Raw genomic sequence first — 21,868 nt, 5'->3', positions numbered from 1 at the left:
TATATTAGCTAAATTGCTCTATATTCTTTTTTTCGAATATTCGCTATATTGCTATATAGTCTTGTTTTTTAATATTCAGAATATTCTAAAAAACTAATATAGTTGTTTCCTAGAATATTTGTCTTTTTTTTTTTTATCTGTAGTTGTTCCACTTTGGCATACTTCTCCCCGACAAGCGGCCCTGTCACCATGGGAACGCCTGAGGGTTAGAATATACCATCGGATCTGAGTTTTCACAATCTCATTGATTCTCATTTCGAAAATTTGCATCATGAAAATTCTCATTACGAAAATTCGTTTTAAGAAAATTCACAATCAACACTACTCCTACCGAATATTCGAATTCGTGAAAATTCTACGAATATTCTACGAAATATTCGCAAAATATCGCAAATTCGAATATGACCCCTGCCGCTCATCACTAATCATTATTTCATCTTCTTGCCCAACCTATTCTTATCTTTCCCCTTGTTTTCTGCAATCTAGCTCGGTCACATTGTCTCCAGTTTTGCGTTATTAGTTGAACAGGAGTATCCAGTAATGAACCTAAAACCAGCTGCAGTAAAGATCTATGATTACTATGAGAAAGGTGAGTTTGTGTCCTCCTGACCTTATCACTCTCAGTCGTGTACCTACAACAGAGGCTGGGTTCATTGCAGACATGGGCTGAGCACTGAACTGCTTCCCTTACTTCCTGCATGTGCCGCTATAGGAAGTCCACCCCATAAAGATTGCTGCCATTAAGTTCAGTACTAGCTGTACAGATCCATATGAAATTTCAGGCATCCCTCTACTGGCACCTGAATGTACTCAGAATTATATTATTTACGAAGCCAGAAAAATTTCCTTTTACATATCTAAAATGAATCGGGACCTCAACTGGTCGACGGACCCTACACTGCTAAGTGCAGAGACAGACTAACAAACACGCACACAGACAAACACAATAAGGCAGAGTCAACACAAAATGGGTGAAAACCAGACAAACTTCAAGGTACCAAAACGTGAGGCAGAAAAGGTCCAGCGGTATGGCGCTCCTATAGGTCAGAAACAAACTAGAGCATGTAACTGCTCAGATAAGCTATCATTTAACCCACTACCTGTCTCCTCCAGCGCCAAGGCGCTGCAGGGAGAAAATAGAGCATTCCGCCCCCTGTAACTAAGGATGCAATGAAGCTAGAGCCCAGCACATGTAAGTTTATTACACATATATCCAAGAATTGCTCTAATTGAGATAATTGTTCCCAACCAGCACAAAAAATCTGTCATATCTTTTTTTTTTTTTTTCAGATGAATATGCCATTGTCGAATACAACTCGCCCTGTACTTGGTGAGAGATTTGTTTGATGTTGCTACCATCATGCTTTAAAGGGAACGTGTCATTCAGAAAATTGCATTGTTTAAATCACATTTTTATGTTAAACATATTTTTGTAGAATTTTGGGTGATTTTTATCTTAATTTTCCATATCACCATCTACGTTTTAAAAGTAATACTACAAATACTAAATTTCCTTTTCAATTTGGTCCTCATCATGCTTGAAAATGCATGGGAGTCCAGAGTGACCAATATGTCCAACGTAGTTATATTGAAAGACAAATGCTCAAAGAAATTCCTGATGCAGACCATGGACCAGAGTGGTGCTATTTCTGTCAGTCTTGTACAACCCATTTAACATCTGGCATCTAACAGTAATATGTCTAATGCTGAGTGATAGCAGAACAGTCTTTAAATAAAATTTGGAATTGAATTTGGAACCTGTGTCAAGGCTTATAATTTAGAAAGGAGGAACAAAATTATTTGAAAATATTCTCTGTAAATAATCTTATTAGCCTTGACAGCAACTGCCTGACACTGGTTGCTGCCGTTCACTTTATTGTCAACTAAAATTCCTAAGTTCTTTTCCATGTCAGTGTTACCCAGTGTTTTACCATTTAGTACAGTCGTGGCCAAAAATTTTGAGAATTACATAAATATTGGAAATTGGAAAAGTTGCTGCTTACGTTTTTATAATAGAAATTTGCATATACTCCAGAATGTTATGAAGAGTGATCAGATGAATTGCATAGTCCTTCTTTGCCATGAAAATTAACTTAATCCCCAAAAAACCTTTCCACTGCATTTCATTGCTGTCATTAAAGGACCTGCTGAGATCATTTCAGTAATCGTCTTGTTAACTCAGGTGAGAATGTTGATGAGCACAAGGCTGGAGATCATTATGTCAGGCTGATTGGGTTAAAATGGCAGACTTGACCTGTTAAAAGGAGGGTGATGCTTGAAATCATTGTTCTTCCATTGTTAACCATGGTGACCTGCAAAGAAACGCGTGCAGCCATCATTGCGTTGCATAAAAATGGCTTCACAGGCAAGGATATTGTTGCTACTAAGATTGCATCTCAATCAACAATTTATAGGATCATCAAGAACTTCAAGGAAAGAGGTTCAATTCTTGTTAAGAAAGCTTCAGGGCGTCCAAGAAAGTCCAGCAAGCGCCAGGATCATCTCCTAAAGAGGATTCAGCTGTGGGATTGGAGTGCCACCAGTGCAGAGCTTGCTCAGGAATGGCAGCAGGCAGGTGTGAGCACATCTGCACGCACAGTGAGGCGAAGACTTTTGGAAGATGGCCTGGTGTCAAGAAGGGCAGCAAAGAAGCCACTTTTCTCCAAAAAAAAACATCAGGGACAGATTGATCTTCTGCAGAAAATATGGTGAATGGACTGCTGAGGACTGGGGCAAAGTCATATTCTCCAATGAAGCCTCTTTCCGATTGTTTGGGGCATCAGGAAAAAGGCTTGTCCGGAGAAGAAAAGGTGAGGGCTACAATCAGTCGTGTGTCATGCCAACAGTAAAGCATCCTGAGACCATTCATGTGTGGGGTTGCTTCTTATCCAAGGGAGTGGGCTCACTCACAATTTTGCCCAAAAACACATCCATGAATAAAGAATGGTACCAAAACACCCTCCAACAGCAACTTCTTCCAACAATCCAACACCAGTTTGGTGAAGAACAATGCATTTTCCAGCACAATGGAGCACCGTGCCGTAAGGCAAAAGTGATAACTAAGTGGCTTGGGGACCAAAACGTTGACATTTTGGGTCCATGGCCTGGAAACTCCCTAGATCTTAATCCCATTGAGAACCTGTGGTCAATCCTCAAGAGGCGGGTGGACAAACAAAAACCCACTAATTCTGACAAACTCCAAGAAGTAATTATGAAAGAATGGGTTGCTATCAGTCAGGAATTGGCCCAGAAGTTGATTGAGAGCATGCCCAGTCGAATTGCAGAGGTCTTGAAAAAGAAGGGCCAACATTGCAAATACTGACTCTTTGCATAAATGTCATGTAATTGTCGATAAAAGCCTTTGAAACGTATGAAGTGCGTGTAATTATATTTCACTACATCACAGAAACAACTGAAACAAAGATCTAAAAGCAGTTCAACAGCAAACTTTGTGAAAACTAATATTTGTGTCATTCTAAAAAACTTTTGGCCACGACTGTATGTACGGGTGACTTGCATTATTCCTTGTCATGTGCGTAACCTTACAGTTTTCACTTCTCTGCCTAAGACTCCAATCTATCAAAACTCATCTGTAGCAGTATACTGCCTTCTTTCGAATTAATTACTGTGCAAGCCTTCTACAAGATCATTAATAAATATATTGAAGAGAATAGGGTCCAATATTGACCCCTGTTGTACCCCACTAGTGACAGCAACCCAATCTGAGTGTGTACCGTTAATAACAACCCTCTGTTTTCTATCGCTCAGCCATTAACTTATCCACATACACATATTTTCCCCCAGTCCAAGTATTTTCATTTTACATACTAACCTTTTATGTGGCACAGTCTCAAATGCTTTGGAGAAATCAAGATATATGACATCCAAAAACTCACCCTGGTCCAGTCTAGAACGTACCTCCTCATAGAAACCCATTCTGAACAAGTGTTATACTCTTATTTTCATTGAAATATTCAAGGATAACATCTCTTAGAAAACCTTTAAACAGTTTCCCACAAAAGATGTTGAAGTTACCTGCATATCGTTTTCAGGCTCTGTTTTTGACCCCTTTTTGAATATTGACGCTACATTTGCTAAGCACCAATCCTGTGGAATAGACCCTGTCATTATAGAGTCTTTCAATATTAGAAATAAGGGTCTTTCTATGACATTACTTAATTATCTTGGGATAAAGGTATGTATGCCATATGGACCCGGTGATTTTTCTATTTTAATCTTTTTAAGACATTGCTATACTTCATACAGGGACAGACAGGCCACATTTAATGGAAAGTTTACTTTGACACTCTCTATTTTATTTGAGATTTCATTTTTGTCAGTGAAAACAATGGATAAAAAATATTTTATAAATCTGCTTTCTCCTCATTGCTGTCTACAACTCTTCCCTCATCACTCTTTTAATGGGCCAGCACCATTTACATAATTAAAGAACATTTTAGGGTTGATTTTATTTTTCTTGGCAATAGGTCGCTCTGTCTCCAGCTTGCCTGCCTTTACATATTCTACATATTCAATTTTTTTCCTAATAGCTTTTTAGTGCTTTTTACTATGTTCCTGTTTTAGTAATTTAAATGCTTTATCTTTGTTATTTATTTTCCCCTTTACATTTCTGTTTATCCACATTCATTTTTTTTTTTTTCTTCCTGACCTTTTTATTCCTATAAGGTATGTAACCCTCACAATGAAATTTGTGGCTGTATTTTTATCTCATCTTATCTCATTTGTTGTAGGTTTTGAAAGAAGATAACTTGGCTAAATCCGGACCACAGATTCTCCCAATTATCTATTGAACTTTTACAGCACAAATAAGATATGAATTCCACATTGAGATTTGGTGCATTTGATCTTCTGATAATAAATGTAGACATTATTCGTAAGATATGACATTGTTTGTGATTATTTGACACCTAAAACAGATCTCACATGTACTTTAGTATAAGACCAATAAATGAAAATCCAGACATTTTGCATGGTAACTCACCCAAGATTTGGGATAATAGCAGGGTATGTGTCACAGGTGATGGATAGCGAATAGGCATTGGTGGGTGCCTTGGACTGGGGCAACAAGCCTTTTTGCTTTGATCAGGGTATATACTGTAGATGTAAGACTAGGCAGCAAACTGTATTTTTGCCTTGGCTAAATGGAAGTAGCTATATGTCAAAACAGGAATAAAGACTGGCATCACATTAAAATATATTGCCACACAACCAAAAGCCAATACACAACAAGAACATTAAATTAAGTGATTACAAATGCATAAGCATGAGGAAAAAGGTGTGTTGGCAGCACTAACAGAGAACACACTAGATATGAACATAGGAGCAGACACCGCCAATTCACTACAGTTATTGGTACTGGTAAATCTAGCAACAAAACAGAGGGAATAAACCCCCAAACACTGTAACTTATCAATTAAAACTTAAAATTTTACTAGTTTTGTATAAAATACTCAAATATTACCAGGCAAGAGTGCCCACTTTCTCCCACTCTCTTTATTCTTGTGATGGATACTCTTCTCCAGGTTATTAGAGATCATCCCCACATTCAAGGTATTCAGGTGGCGGATAATAACATTTTTTACACTAATGCAGCCTTTGCTGATGACTTGCTCATCATGGTCACAAACCCTGTCAAGGCCTTCCCACATCTATTGGAGTTATTTAACAAGTTTGGCCACCTCTCCAATTTCAAGGTCAATCACACCAAGTCTGAGGCCCTTAATGTCTCAGCCCCCCCCCCCCCTTGCTATAGTGTCAGCTTTAAGGACATCCACACCTTTTAAGTGGCAGACATACCATATTATTTATTTAGGAGTCAAAATCACTTCTTAACCTGGATGGGTTGTAAAAACCTCTTAAAGACCTTCATCATGCCCAAACTCCTATATTTCCTACAAATGCTCCGTATCTTGATCCCCACCTCTTTTTTCTCAAAAGTAAGAGCAATCTTCAACCTTCCTGTGGAATGAGAAGATGTCTAGGGTATCCTACAATAGATTAGTATTTAGGAAAGAACATGGTGGCTTTGGTCTCCCAGATGTGTTCACCTATTATAGATCAATCCATTTGAAAAAATGGCTCCAAATTCCGGTCCCCAAATATAGCGTCCTAGGTAATGAAGTGGAGCTAACACATATTACACATGAACAGAGAGCGGGCCTGTGGTGCCTTTCTGCTGCCTCTTTAGGGGACAGCCCCCTTCTTAGAGGAACAATATCAGTTGTACGAACCCTAAACAAGGACTATGACTTGCTTTATAGCTCATCCTCTGTGATGCCAGCAGGTCTGATCCCCTTTCTGGTGAGACCAGGGGTGACAGATCTCGCACCAGTATAGAACAGATTCCAAGACCGCACATTGGAGGACTTTCTTGGGGAAATGCCTAGCCCAGAAGAGGATTCTCAATCTGTGTTTTTCACCTCCACCGGAGGTTACTTTCTAGACATAGAACAGTGGAGGGACAAAGTAGACCAGATGTACCGTCTAGAAGAGTTAGCGAGTTGGGAGGAGAGAAAACACGAGAAAGATATGAAATCCCTGGCAGACCTACAGACTTAGCAATCCCACCGACTGACATACCTAGAAGTCAACTGAATCCAAATACATAAGCAACCTAGGAGTACACCGAATGCAAGCAACACTCTGACAGTCAGAACATTGACATCACCATGTGACTACAGGTCACTTCCAGTATATTTGCAGATGTTTTAACACCAAAACATAAGCTTTTTATGGTCTATTTGCTCGGATCCGTACATATTTGAGTACTTAGAAGACAATAATGTGCCCACCTGGGGAGTGGACAGAAGATAACTTGTCCATTTCCTCTTAACTTCAGCACAACAGATATATTGTGCTGTATTGAAACAGGGATCAGACCCTGAAATGTTAAAGTCCCATAGTGGGACAAAAATAAAAAATAATAAAAGTGAAATAAAAGTGTTTTTAACAATAAAAAAAGTCAAGTTTCAATTTTAAAAAATGCCCCTTCCCCATAAAAAGAGACATAAAATTGTAAAAAATAGAAAATAAAATAAAAAAACACACATATTAGGTATCGCGACGTCCATAACAACCTGCTCTATAAAAATACCCCATGATGCACCCTGTCTGGTCAACACTGTAAAAACAATAAAATAAAAACTATGCTAAAAAGAGCCATTTTTTCACCATTTATCACAAAAAGTGTGATACCAAGCGATCAAAAAGTAATATGTACCCAAAAATAATGCCAATCAAACCGTCATTTCATCCCGCGTGTGCTGTTATGGAGATATAACGTCCCTGATCATGCTTACTGGTCCACGTATCCATAGTTAGGTGGACCTTGCCACAGATGGCGTTGCGCAGTGCACACCTGATTTTTTCCCCTACTTGGTTGTGCAGGAAAAAGGAATGGCACGCCTGGAAAAGTAGTGGCGGCTGGGCATGACGTACTGTGGGACAGCCACCACCATAAGGCTTTTAAAACTCTCAGTCTCCTCCCAACGGAATGACAGCATTTCAAAGGACAGTAATTTTGAAATGCTGGCATTCAGGGCCAGGGATCGCGGGTGGGTAGGTGAGTACTTCCGCTCCAGTGTTTGGGAGATGGAGAGCTGAACGCTTCTGTGGGACAGTGTGGAGATATTTGGTGACCCAGGTGGTGGTGTTGCTGGCAGATCCTCTGTTTGTGGGGTGGCAGGTGCCACTGCCACTCCAGAGGTGGATGAAGAGGCCGTGACTGCAGCAGAAGAGGAAGCAGGAGGAGCCAGAGACCTTTCTTGTTTTTTTAGGTTTCTACTCCACTGCAGCTTGTGCTTTGCACTTAGAAGCCTGGTCATGCAGGTTGTGCTCAGGTTGAGAACGTTTATGCCTTGCTTCAGGCTCTGATTGCACAGCATGCAAACCACTCGTGTCTTGTCGTCAGCACATTGTCTGAAGAACTGCCACGCCAGGGAACTCCTTGGAGCTGGCTTTGGTGTGCTCGGTCCCTTGCTGCGGTGGGCAGTAGCAGGCATACTGTCTAGGGGACGGCCACTCCGCTTTTGCACCCTGCTCCTTCTCCTGCTGTGCTGGTGGCTCTGTGTGACCACCGCCTCTTCCTCCGAACTACATAGGTCACTCGCATGACCTTGATTCTATGTGGGGTCGAAGACCTCATCGTCCTCCACATCATCTTCCACCCAGTCTTCACCCCTGCCCTCCACACTTTCGAAAGCCACAGCAGTTGGTACCTGTTTTTCATCATCATCTGAGTTCTGCGGTGGTCCTCCCATTTACTCATCTTGAAACATAAGTAGTTGGGCATCGGTGCACTCAATCTCTTCCACTTCTGGGGCAGGACTAGGTGGATGGCCCTGGGAAAGCCTGCTAGCAGAGTCATAAAAAAGCAGAAGAGACTGCTGCGTGACTTGGGGCTCAGACTGCTTGACTGATTTGCAAGGGTGTGAGGTGAAAGACTGATGGACATCAGCTGCAGGTGGCAACTCTGATCTTTCAGCAGGAGACTGGGTGGGAGACAATGTGAAGGAACTGGAGGCACTGTCAGCAACCCAATCTACTATCGCCTGTACTTGTTCTGGCCTCACCATTCGTGGAGCCACATTAGGCCTGACCAAATACCACTGAAGATTCTGTTGCCTACTCGCACCTGAGGAAGGTGTTTCACTTGTGTGTGTAGCTGGCACAGATCGACCACGTCCTCTCCCTGCAACAGGAGCTCCACCAGCAGCACCACGACCGGGGCCACGTCCCTTATTTAACGCTCTCCTCGTATTTCTCAAATTTAGGATCCTGCCCAAAATGGGTGTTTTTTTTTCAATAACAGAATAAAACAACAGTATATAATTTCACACTGACAGATGCTGCAATATTAAGTACTTTCCCCAAAATGGGTGTTTTTTTAAACCTAGAATATTATTGCTGTAGTTCAAGCTTGTATCTCACACTGACAGATGCAGCCAAGGCCGCAAATTTAGTATTTGGCTCAAAATGGGCGTTTTTTAAATAACAGAATAGAACAGCAGTATCTAACGCCCGTATCTCACACTGACAGATGCAGCAAAGGCTGCAAATTTAGTATTTGGTCCAAATTGGATGTTTTTTTAATAACAGAATAGAACACCAGTATCTAACGCTTGTATTTCACACTGACAGATGCAACCAGGGCTGTAAAATGTAGTATTTTGCCCAAAAAGGGTGTTTTTTAAAACCCAGAAAATTATTGCTGTATTTCAAGCTTAAAGAGGACCTTGCACTAGAATAAAACATCTAAACTAACTATACAGACATGGAGAGCGCGCCCAGGGATCTCCCTGCACTTACTATTAACCCTGGGCGCAGCTCCGTTCTCCCGGTATAGCCTCCGTTATCTTCATAGTTAGAATTCACCCAGTTGAACCTGCCGGCGTCTCATTCTCCCATGCTGTAGCGCTGGCCAATCGCAGTGCTCATCTCATAGCCTGAGAGAAAAAAAAAATTCTCAGGCTATAAGCTGAGCGCTGCGATTGGCCAGCGCTACAGCATGGGAGAATGAGACGCTGGCAGGTTCCCCTGGGTGGAGCCTAACTATGAAGATACCGGAGGCTATACCGGGAGAACGGATCGGCACCCAGGTATAACAGTAAGTGCAGGGAGATCCCTGGGCGCCGCTCTCCATGTCTGTATAGTTAGTTTAGATGTTTTATTTTAGTGAAAGGTCCTCTTTAAATTGCACACTGACTAATGCAACATAGGCCCCAGATGGAGGGTATTGCCAAAAATGGGTGTTTTTTAAAACCCATAAAAATTATTGCAGTATTTCAAGCTTAAATTGCACACAGACAAATGCTGCAAAGGCCACAGATGTAGGGTCTTGCTAAAAATGGGTGATTTTTTTAAACCCAGAATGTAATTGCTTTATTTCAAGCTTCTATTTGACTGTCACAAATGCACATATGCTATGCTGGTGCACAGAACTTGCATAAAATGGCCACTGCCGCCCACCTAACATACGGATAAAAGTCATTTTTCTTGGTCACTGGGCTCAGGGCAGGGTAAAAAGATTGTGCACTGCACCCACAAAAAAAAAATCTAGGTAGATCGCTGAGTTAACAAGCACTTCAGATTAAAGATTCTGTCCTATTCTCTCCCTCACAGCAGCAGCATCCTATCCCTACACTAATCAGAGCAGAGTGACATGCAGCTCTACGTTACTCCAGCTTATATAGAGGCTGGGTCACATGCTGCACTGGACAATCACAGCCATGCCATTAGTAGGCATGGCTGTGAGGGCTTCTAAGGGCACACAAGCTAAACTCTTGTTGATTGGCTGCTCTGCAGCCTTTCAAAAGCGCCATTAACTCGCTGAACACCGACCCCGAACTTTTACTGAAAAGTTCGGATCCGGGGTCCAAAAATCCTAAAGTTCGGTCCGAACCCGAACTTTACTTTGCTCAACCCTAATGGTTAGTTAAAATAACACATCTTTCCCTAGACAGAGACTCATTAACAAGGTTTATACTTAAACTGTTTTGATTATACTCAAGGAATGCACGCATTCCTATTGAGAAATATATGTATAATAACCGATACAAACGTCCTTCATAATATTCAATATAAAACATACATAGGTCCTATTGATTTTCTTATACAAACAAAACTAAGGTTGATTATATGTGAAAATAGATATTACAGATTTTCTGCTTCATTAATAGTAATTAGCACCAGCTGCATCTAGAAAATATCCTTATCTTAGTAATAAATCTATAAGGAGACAAGAATGCCTCTTCTCAGACTGGTACATTCATGAGAAGAAATCTTATGAATGGTGTCCTTTCCATGAACTTCTCTCGGCCATCTTTAAAATACATAACATATAACAATATAGCCTCTTATAGGTCTAATGAAATCCACTATAATTAGGATATTTAGATATAGATATTATATACTTATGGAAAAGCACAACAAACCCCTTTAGCTGACGGTGGATGCTCTGATTTTATGCAGAGGCCCAGGCATCTACATAACTTTGGCGTATCCACAGCCTGTCTAAATCTACGCCAGCTCCATCGCTGGCATACATTTAGACAATTTTCTACGACTAAAACAGGCATAACATAGTAACATAGTAACATAGTACATAAGGCCGAAAAAAGACATTTGTCCATCCAGTTCGGCCTGTTATCCTGCAAGTTGATCCAGAGGAAGGCAAAAAACCCCTGTGAGGTAGAAGCCAATTTTCGCCACTTTAGGGGAATAAAGTATAGAAAATCATAAAAGACATGGGCCACCGCACAAATATAGAAAATCATAAAAGACATGGGCCACCGCACGCACATTTTTAGACCTGACGTGAGCAGGAAAAAGTCGCAGATTTGTTTGCGAATCCCCTTTGCAATCGAATCTGCAACAGATTCTGATAATAAATGACTCCACAGTCTCTATAAAGCTCATAGAACAACTCACAATAACAGCTCACACACAGCCTCCATGGCCTGTGGCACAGGAACACATTGTAAGTGGTTAAAAACCACTTGAAGGATACAGAGGGCCTTTTGTCCAGTCATGGAGCACCCCACCCAACAGACCCAAAAAACACAGCTGTCCAGTTCAATACCCTGGAAGTGATCTGCAATATTTTCTTTGCTCTAGGGACATTTCCAGTAATGTCACTAATCATGAGGGACACCAATAACTTCAGTCCAGTCACCTGTAAACATTGGACTGGTGACTGGACACAGAAATAGGCGGGGGGAGGGGGAGTCAATGGACCAAGGATGATGAAGATATTATATTGAAAAGTCTTTTAGCATAGTACCATGGCCATCATCAACAACTGAGCAAAAGGATCTGTAGTTACAGATAGCTGGAATCTTTGGGTTCAGCTATTATCTACAATGTGGAAACATCCCTTTTCTCAGGAACTGGAAATAGAACAAAGCATATTCCTTTGTTTACTTATGTCCAAATCGTCCTATCTCTTCCACCCACCAAAAACCTTGAAGAGGTCAACAAATATTTGTAATGCTTTGACATATGTCCAGGCCGTGTGCAGGAAATAGGATTTTGGACTTTTGGAATATATAGTCGTTGACACTGACGGCATCTTGTGAACAATGTTGTCGCTCACAGGACTGATCATAGTAATTTTCTATGGATTCTGCGATGCTAACTTGTAAGTACTACTGACCTACATTACCATGTGTCTCCATTTCAAATGGTGGTCATTGCGTAAAACATCTACTATTGCTGTTTTCTGTTTATGGCGCTCCACCAGGCGACCGCTTAACCCTTTGGTCATTACAGAAACACTGTGTTCTTAATTGTAATTTATGTATCAATGTATCAAACTGTATCAAAGCCATTTAATGTTCAGAGTGTTCTAATTTACCTGTAGTGGTTACAATGCTCCAACATTTTGATTCCTTGGGCTACCCAAGTAATTTTTGCATTATTTTTTTTTTTTGCTTTTTTTGTTTTATGTTTTAATAAGGCTAAATTGTGCAAAAAATTAAATAAAACATTTATTGATATTTCTATAATTCTTCATTTAACTAAATTCAAACTCAAGTACATTGTGTAATGGGTTTCCATTTAGTTTTGTAAAAGTAAAAAATATATTTGTACTAAGTTGGCCAGTAAATAGAAGACGAGAAAACATAAAAATAAAGTTTCTTCAGTGGGTGATACCTTTTAATGGTTAACTGAAAAGATGGTGACAGAATTGTAACCTTTTGAGACTACTTAGGCCTCTTCATCAGGCATCTGAGGGACACATTTCCTTAAAAAGGACCTGCCACCAAAAAAAGCAATGCAATCTGAAAGCACCATGTTATAAAGCAGGAGAAGCTGAGCAGAATGATATATATTTATTTTGGGGAAAAGATTCATTAAAACCTATAATTTATAGATTTTTATATCTTTTTTGTTTACCTCCTGTAAACAGAATCAGTACAGGACGGAGGAGTTATCAGCGATTGATAGTATTGGGTGGATACGTGTGCATAGAGAGATAGCTGTCAGTCACTGATCGCACCTCCTCCCTGTACCAATAGGCATTCACAGGAAGTGGGAAAAGCAAAGATATAAATGTCTAAATTATGGGTTTTATTGAATTTTCTCCTGCTCTATAAGGGTACTTTCACACTAGCATTGTTGGATTCCGGCAGGCAGTTCTGTTGCTGGAACTGCCTGCCGGATCTGGAAATCCATATGCAAACAGGATATCATTAGTTTCTGGATCCGTCTGACAAATGCATTGAAATACCTGATCTGTCTCTCCGGTTTCATCCGGAAAAAACAGATCTGGTATTTTTTTTTTCACATTTTTAAAGGTCTGCGCATGTGCAGACCGGAAAACCGGATCCGTCAATGCGGCAATTTCCTGAATACTTGGTACCGGATCCGGCATTAATACATTTTAATGGAAATTAATGCTGGATCCGGCAAGTGTTCCGGAATTTTGTCCGGAGAAAATACTGCAGCATGTTGCGGTATTTTCCCTGGCCAAATACCGTAAATGGGACGGAACGGAAGACATCCTGATGCATACTGAGCGGATTGCTTTCCATTCAGAATGCATTAGGACCAAACTGATGCATTTTATTTCCGGTATTGAGCCCCTGTAACGGAACTCAGTACCTGAAAACTTTAACGCTAGTGTGAAAGTAGCCTAACACGGTGCTTTCAGATTGAATAGCATTTTATGGTGACCATTCCTCTGAGATGTACGGTAGAAGGATATAAATCCATGAGACATATTCAATTCTGATCTAGGTGTATCAAAAGTTATTATTAGCTTGTATTCCCAGATATACCACATTTGGTGTGGCACAGGTGAAGGTACCTGGGATCTTGCAGTTCTGATGTGTACTGGCGATTAGGGATGAGCGAACCCGAACTGTATAGTTCGGGTTCGTACCGAATTTTGGGGTGTCCGTGACACGGACCCGAACCCAAAAATTTTCGTAAAAGTCCGGGTTCGGTGTTCGTCGCTTTCTTGGCGCTTTTTGAAAAGCTGCAAAGCAGCCAATCAACAAGCGTCATACTACTTGCCCCAAGAGGCCGTCACAGCCATGCCTACTATTGGCATGGCTGTGATTGGCCAGTGCAGCATGTGACCCAGCCTCTATTTAAGCTGGAGTCACGTAGCGCCGCACGTCACTCTGCTCTGAACAGTGTAGGGAGAGGTTGCAGCTGCGAATGTTAGGGCGAGATTAGGCAGTGATTAAATTCTCCAAAACACTTAAGTCAGTGATCGATCTACAGCTGTGGATCATTGAACTGCTGCTATTCAATTGCTCACTGTTTTATAGGCTGCCCAGATCGTTTTTCAGTCACTTTTTTCTGGGGTGATCGGCGGCCATTTTGTGTCTTGTGGTGCGCCAGCACAAGCTGCCACCAAGTTCATTTAACCATCAATAGTGTGGTTATTTTTGGCTATATCCTACATCAGAGGCAAGCTGTCACCAAGTTCATTTAACCATCAATAGTGTGGTTATTTTTTGGCTATATCCTACATCAGGGGCAAGCTGTCACCAAGTCCATTTAACCATCAATAGTGTGGTTATTTTTTGGCTATATCCTACATCAGGGGCAAGCTGTCACCAAGTCCATTTAACCATCAATAGTGTGGTTATTTTTTGGCTATATCCTACATCAGGGGCTTGGCAGTGCTTGCTATTTTATTGAGGGGTGAAATACAATTGCCAAAATATCAGTACCCTAAATCTGGTGTTTCAGCTGTGGCCAGCCAATTGTAATACTGTCTGCTGTCTGGCAAAGGATATATTTTTGTTCTGGGTTGAAATACAATTCCCAACTTAGCAATTTCCTAAATTAGTGGTTTCTGCTGTATCAGGGCTACTTTAAATCTATTCATTAAAAGGGTATATTAGATTCCAGGTGCTGATAGGGTCATTCTCAATAACTTCACACACACGCTACTGTGCATTTCCAAGTCTAATTCTGTCTGTAAACGTATACCTGTCACCCAGCGCCTAAATAATAGGCCTCAAATTTATATTCAGCTAAATCTGTTCTGTGGTTATTGCTGAGGCTGGTCAAGTTATTTTGGGTCCGTCAAAGCACAGTTTTTGTTCTGGGTTGAAATACAATTCCCAACTTAGCAATTCTCTAAATTAGTGGTTTCTGCTGTATCAGGCCTACTTTAAATCTATCCCTAAAAGGGTATATTAGATTCAAGGTGCTGATAGGGTCATTCTCAATAACTTCACACACACGCTACTGTGCAATTCCAAGTCTAATTCTGTCTGTAAACGTATACATGTCACCCAGCGCCTAAATAATAGGCCTCAAATTTATATTCAGCTAAATCTGTGGTTATTGCTGTGGCTGTTCAAGTGATTTTGGGTCCGTCAAAGCACAGTTTTTGTTCTGGGTTGAAATACAATTCCCAATTTAGCAATTCTTTAAATTAGTGGTTTCTGCTGTATCAGGCCTACTTTAAATCTATCCCTAAAAGGGTATATTAGATTCAAGGTGCTGATAGGGTCATTCTCAATAACTTCACACACACGCTACTGTGCAATTCCAAGTCTAATTCTGTCTGTAAATGTATACCTGTCACCCAGCGCCTAAATAATAGGCCTCAAATTTATATTCAGCTAAATCTGTTCTGTGGTTATTGCTGAGGCTGGTCAAGTTATTTTGTGTCCGTCAAAGCACAGTTTTTGTTCTGGGTTGAAATACAATTCCCAACTTAGCAATTCTCTAAATTAGTGGTTTCTGCTGTATCAGGACTACTTTAAATCTATCCCTAAAAGGGTATATTAGATTCAAGGTGCTGATAGGGTCATTCTCAATAACTTCACACACACGCTACTGTGCAATTCCAAGTCTAATTCTGTCTGTAAACGTATACATGTCACCCAGCGCCTAAATAATAGGCCTCAAATTTATATTCAGCTAAATCTGTGGTTATTGCTGTGGCTGTTCAAGTGATTTTGGGTCCGTCAAAGCACAGTTTTTGTTCTGGGTTGAAATACAATTCCCAATTTAGCAATTCTTTAAATTAGTGGTTTCTGCTGTATCAGGCCTACTTTAAATCTATCCCTAAAAGGGTATATTAGATTCAAGGTGCTGATAGGGTCATTCTCAATAACTTCACACACACGCTACTGTGCAATTCCAAGTCTAATTCTGTCTGTAAATGTATACCTGTCACCCAGCGCCTAAATAATAGGCCTCAAATTTATATTCAGCTAAATCTGTGGTTATTGCTGAGGCTGGTCAAGTTATTTTGTGTCCGTCAAAGCACAGTTTTTGTTCTGGGTTGAAATACAATTCCCAACTTAGCAATTCTCTAAATTAGTGGTTTCTGCTGTATCAGGCCTACTTTAAATCTATCCCTAAAAGGGTATATTAGATTCAAGGTGCTGATAGGGTCATTCTCAATAACTTCACACACACGCTACTGTGCATTTCCAAGTCTAATTCTGTCTGTAAACGTATACCTGTCACCCAGCGCCTAAATAATAGGCCTCAAATTTATATTCATCTAAATCTGTCATTACTGCTGTGCCTGTATTAGTGTAATACGGTACCTAAATAGATAGCCAGATAGTGTTAGGTGTCTGTAAAAAAAAGCCTGAATTTGAATTCAATACATTGGGCCAAATAATATTTTTCTTATTGTGGTGAACGGTAACAATGAGGAAAACATCTAGTAAGGGACGCGGACACGGACATGGTCGTGGTGGTGTTAGTGGACCCTCTGGTGCTGGGAGAGGACGTGGCCTTTCTGCCACAGCCACACGTCCTAGCGTACCAACTACCTCAGGTCCCAGTAGCCGACAGAATTTACAGCGATATTTGGTGGGGCCCAATGCCGTTCTAATGATGGTAAGGCCTGAGCAGGTACAGGCATTAGTCAGTTGGGTGGCCGACAGTGGATCCAGCACGTTCACATTATCTCCCACCCAGTCTTCTGCAGAAAGCGCACAGATGGCGCCTGAAAACCAAGCCCATCAGTCTGTCACATCACCCCCATGCATACCAGGGAAACTGTCTGAGCCTCAAGTTATGCAGCAGTCTCTTATGCTGTTTGAAGACTCTGCTGGCAGGGTTTCCCAAGGGCATCCCCCTAGCCCTTCCCCAGCGGTGGAAGACATAGAATGCACTGACGCACAACCACTTATGTTTCCTGATGATGAGGACATGGGAATACAGGTGCCAACTGCTGCGTCTTTCTGCAATGTGCAGACTTAACAGGAGGTCAGGGATCAAGACTGGGTGGAAAACAATGCAGGGGATGATGAGGTCCTAGACCCCACATGGAATGAAGGTTGTGCCACTGACTTTCACAGTTCGGAGGAAGAGGCAGTGGTGAGACCGAGCCAACAGCGTAGCAAAAGAGGGAGCAGTGGGCAAAAGCAGAACACCCGCCGCCAAGAGACTCCGCCTGCTACTGACCGCCGCCATCTGGGACCGAGCACCCCAAAGGCAGCTTCAAGGAGTTCCCTGGCATGGCACTTCTTCAAACAATGTGCTGACGACAAGACCCGAGTGGTTTGCACGCTGTGCCATCAGAGCCTGAAGCGAGGCATTAACGTTCTGAACCTTAGCACAACCTGCATGACCAGGCACCTGCATGCAAAGCATGAACTGCAGTGGAGTAAACACCTTAAAAACAAGGAAGTCACTCAGGCTCCCCTTGCTGCCTCTTCTGCTGCTGCCGCCTCGGCCTCTTCCTCCACCTCTGGAGGAACGTTGGCACCTGCCGCCCAGCAAACAGGGGATGTACCACCAACACCACCACCTCCGTCACCAAGCATCTCAACCATGTCACACGGCAGCGTTCAGCTCTCCATCTCACAAACATTTGAGAGAAAGCATAAATTCCCACCTAGCCACCCTCGATCCCTGGCCCTGAATGCCAGCATTTCTAAACTACTGGCCTATGAAATTCTGTCATTTAGGCTGGTGGACACAGACAGCTTCAAACAGCTCATGTCGCTTGCTGTCCCACAGTATGTTGTTCCCAGCCGGCACTACTTCTCCAAGAGAGCCGTGCCTTCCCTGCACAACCAAGTATCCGATAAAATCAAGTGTGAACTGCGCAACGCCATCTGTGGCAAGGTCCACCTAACCACAGATACGTGGACCAGTAAGCACGGCCAGGGACGCTATATCTCCCTAACTGCACACTGGGTAAATGTAGTGGCGGCTGGGCCCCAGGCGGAGAGCTGTTTGGCGCACGTCCTTCCGCCGCCAAGGATCGCAGGGCAACATTCTTTGCCTCCTGTTGCCACCTCCTCCTTCTCAGCTTCCTCCTCCTCTTCTTCCACCTGCTCATCCAGTCAGCCACACACCTTCACCACCAACTTCAGCACAGCCCGGGGTAAACGTCAGCAGGCCATTCTGAAACTCATATGTTTGGGGGACAGGCCCCACACCGCACAGGAGTTGTGGCGGCGTATAGAACAACAGACCGATGAGTGGTTGCTGCCGGTGAGCCTCAAGCCCGGCCTGGTGGTGTGCGATAATGGGCGAAATCTTGTTGCAGCTCTGGGACTAGCCGGTTTGACTCTACAGTGTTACTTTGGCCTTCCCGCTCACCGCCTCATATGCGACGTGCCCACCAGGTGGAACTCCACCTTGCACATGCTGGACAGACTGTGCGAGCAGCAGCAGGCCATAGTGGAGTTTCAGCTGCAGCACGCACGGGTTAGTCGCACTGCGGAACAGCACTGCGGAAAAGCACCACTTCACCACCAATGACTGGGCCTCCATGCGAGACCTGTGTGCCCTGTTGCGCTGTTTCGAGTACTCCACCAACATGGCCAGTGGCGATGACGCCGTTATCAGCGTTACAATACCACTTCTATGTCTCCTTGAGAAAACACTTAGGGCGATGATGGAAGAGGAGGTGGCCCAGGAGGAGGAGGAGGAGGAGGAAAAGGGGTCATTTTTAGCACTTTCAGGCCAGTCTCTTCGAAGTGACTCAGAGGGAGGTTTTTTGCAACAGCAGAGGCCAGGTACAAATGTGGCCAGCCAGGGCCCACTACTGGAAGACGAGGAAGACGAGGATGAGGAGGAGGTGGAGATGGATGAGGATGAAGCATGGTCACAGCGGGGTGGCACCCAACGCAGCTCGGGCCCATCACTGGTGCGTGGCTGTGGGGAAACGCAGGACGATGACGATAAGCCTCCCACAGAGGACAGCTTGTCCTTACCCCTGGGCAGCCTGGCACACATGAGTGACTACATGCTGCAGTGCCTGCGCAATGACAGCAGAGTTGCCCACATTTTAACGTGTGCGGACTACTGGGTTGCCACCCTGCTGGATCCACGGTACAAAGACAATGTGCCTACCTTACTTCCTGCACTGGAGCGTGATAGGAAGATGCGCGAGTACAAGCGCACGTTGGTAGACACGCTACTGAGAGCATTCCCAAATGTCACAGGGGAACAAGTGGAAGCCCAAGGCAAAGGCAGAGGAGGAGCAAGAGGTCGCCAACGCAGCTGTGTCACGGCCAGCTCCTCTGAGAGCAGGGTTAGCATGGCAGAGATGTGGAAAAGTTTTGTCAACACGCCACAGCTAAGTGCACCACCACCTGATACGGAACGTGTTAGCAGGAGGCAACATTTCACTAACATGGTGGAACAGTACGTGTGCACACCCCTCCACGTACTGACTGATGGTTCGGCCCCATTCAACTTCTGGGTCTATAAATTGTCCACATGGCCAGAGCTAGCCTTTTATGCCTTGGAGGTGCTGGCCTGCCCGGCGGCCAGCGTTTTGTCTGAACGTGTATTCAGCACGGCAGGGGGAGTCATTACAGACAAACGCAGCCGCCTGTCTACAGCCAATGTGGACAAGCTGACTTTCATAAAAATGAACCAGGCATGGATCCCACAGGACCTGTCCATCCCTTGTGCAGATTAGACATTAACTACCTCCCCTTAACCATATATTATTGTACTCCAGGGCACTTCCTCATTCAATTCAATTTTTATTTTCATTTTACCATTATATTGCGGGGCAACCCAAAGTTGAATGAACCTCTCCTCTGTCTGGATGCCGGGGCCTAAAAATATCTGACAGTGGCCTGTTCCAGTGTTGGGTGACGTGAAGCATGATTCTCTGCTATGACATGAAGACTGATTCTCTGCTGACATGAAGCCAGATTCTCTGTTATGGGACCTCTCTCCTCTGCCTGGGTGCCGGGGCCTAAATATCTGACAATGGACTGTTCCAGTGTTGGGTGATGTGAAGCCTGATTCTCTGCTATGACATGAAGACTGATTCTCTGCTGACATGAAGCCAGATTCTCTGTTATGGGACCTCTCTCCTCTGCCTGGGTGCCAGGGCCTAAATATCTGACAATGGACTGTTACAGTGGTGGGTGACGTGAAGCATGATTCTCTGCTATGACATGAAGACTGATTCTCTGCTGACATGAAGCCAGATTCTCTGTTATGGGACCTCTCTCCTCTGCCTGGGTGCCGGGGCCTAAATATCTGACAATGGACTGTTCCAGTGTTGGGTGATGTGAAGCCTGATTCTCTGCTATGACATGAAGACTGATTCTCTGCTGACATGAAGCCAGATTCTCTGTTATGGGACCTCTCTCCTCTGCCTGGGTGCCAGGGCCTAAATATCTGACAATGGACTGTTACAGTGGTGGGTGACGTGAAGCATGATTCTCTGCTATGACATGAAGACTGATTCTCTGCTGACATGAAGCCAGATTCTCTGTTATGGGACCTCTCTCCTCTGCCTGGGTGCCTGGGCCTAAATATCTGACAATGGACTGTTACAGTGGTGGGTGATGTGAAGCATGATTCTCTGCTATGACATGAAGACTGATTCTCTGCTGACATGAAGCCTGAATCTCTGTTATGGGATCTCTCTCCTCTGCCTGGGTGCCGGGGCCTAAATATCTGACAATGGACTGTTCCAGTGTTGGGTGACGTGAAGCACGATTCTCTGCTATGACATGAAGCCTGAATCTCTTTTATGGGATCTCTCTCCTCTGCCTGGGTGCCGGGGCATAAATATCTGACAATGGACTGTTACCGTGGTGGGTGACGTGAAGCATGATTCTCTGCTATGACATGAAGACTGATTCTCTGCTGACATGAAGCCTGAATCTCTGTTATGGGACCTCTCTCCTCTGCCTGGGTGCCGGGGCCTAAATATCTGACAATGGACTGTTCCAGTGGTGGGTGACGTAAAGCCTGAATCTCTGCTATGACATGAAGACTGATTCTCTGCTAACATGAAGCCAGATTCTTTGTTATGTGACCTCTCTCCTCTGCCTGGGTGCCGGGGCCCAAATATCTGACAATGGACTGTTCCAGTGTTGGGTGACGTGAAGCCTGATTCTCTGCTATGACATGAAGACTGATTCTCTGCTGACATGAAGCCAGATTCTCTGTTATGGGACCTCTCTCCTCTGCCTGGGTGCCTGGGCCTAAATATCTGACAATGGACTGTTCCAGTGGTGGGTGACGTAAAGCCTGAATCTCTGCTATGACATGAAGACTGATTCTCTGCTAACATGAAGCCAGATTCTTTGTTATGTGACCTCTCTCCTCTGCCTGGGTGCCGGGGCCTAAATATCTGACAATGGACTGTTCCAGTGTTGGGTGACGTGAAGCCTGATTCTCTGCTATGACATGAAGACTGATTCTCTGCTGACATGAAGCCTGAATCTCTGTTATGGGACCTCTCTCCTCTGCCTGGGTGCCAGGGCCTAAATATCTGACAATGGACTGTTACAGTGGTGGGTGATGCGAAGCATGATTCTCTGCTGACATGAAGCCAGATTCTCTGCTATGGGACCCCTCTCCAAATGATATTGGTTAATTTTTATTTATTTAATTTTTATTTTTATTCATTTCCCTATCCACATTTGTT

General features: G+C 43.3%; 2 protein-coding genes across 2 annotated transcripts in view; both read left to right on the top strand.

The window, feature by feature from the left end:
* LOC122941089 (alpha-2-macroglobulin-like protein 1) overlaps positions 1-4,887 on the top strand; it is a 179,359-nt gene extending 174,472 nt beyond the window's left edge. The window contains 3 exon segments of the mRNA XM_044298085.1: positions 487-589; positions 1,291-1,330; positions 4,752-4,887. Of these exon segments, the coding sequence (XP_044154020.1) occupies positions 487-589; positions 1,291-1,330; positions 4,752-4,758 (150 nt within the window). The 3' untranslated portion in view covers positions 4,759-4,887.
* Positions 4,888-12,026: 7,139 nt separating this feature from the next.
* Positions 12,027-21,868, top strand: part of LOC122940825 (alpha-2-macroglobulin-like) — a 154,347-nt gene continuing 144,505 nt past the window's right edge. The window contains exon 1 of the mRNA XM_044297611.1: positions 12,027-12,157. Within this exon, the coding sequence (XP_044153546.1) occupies positions 12,099-12,157 (59 nt within the window). The 5' untranslated portion in view covers positions 12,027-12,098. The remainder of the gene's footprint in view (positions 12,158-21,868) is intronic.

This window comes from Bufo gargarizans, chromosome 6, assembly GCF_014858855.1.
Source record: "Bufo gargarizans isolate SCDJY-AF-19 chromosome 6, ASM1485885v1, whole genome shotgun sequence".
NCBI classification, from domain to species: Eukaryota; Metazoa; Chordata; class Amphibia; order Anura; family Bufonidae; genus Bufo; species Bufo gargarizans.
The sequence above is the reverse complement of the archived record's forward strand: the minus strand, read 5'-3'. Positions and strand labels throughout refer to the sequence as shown.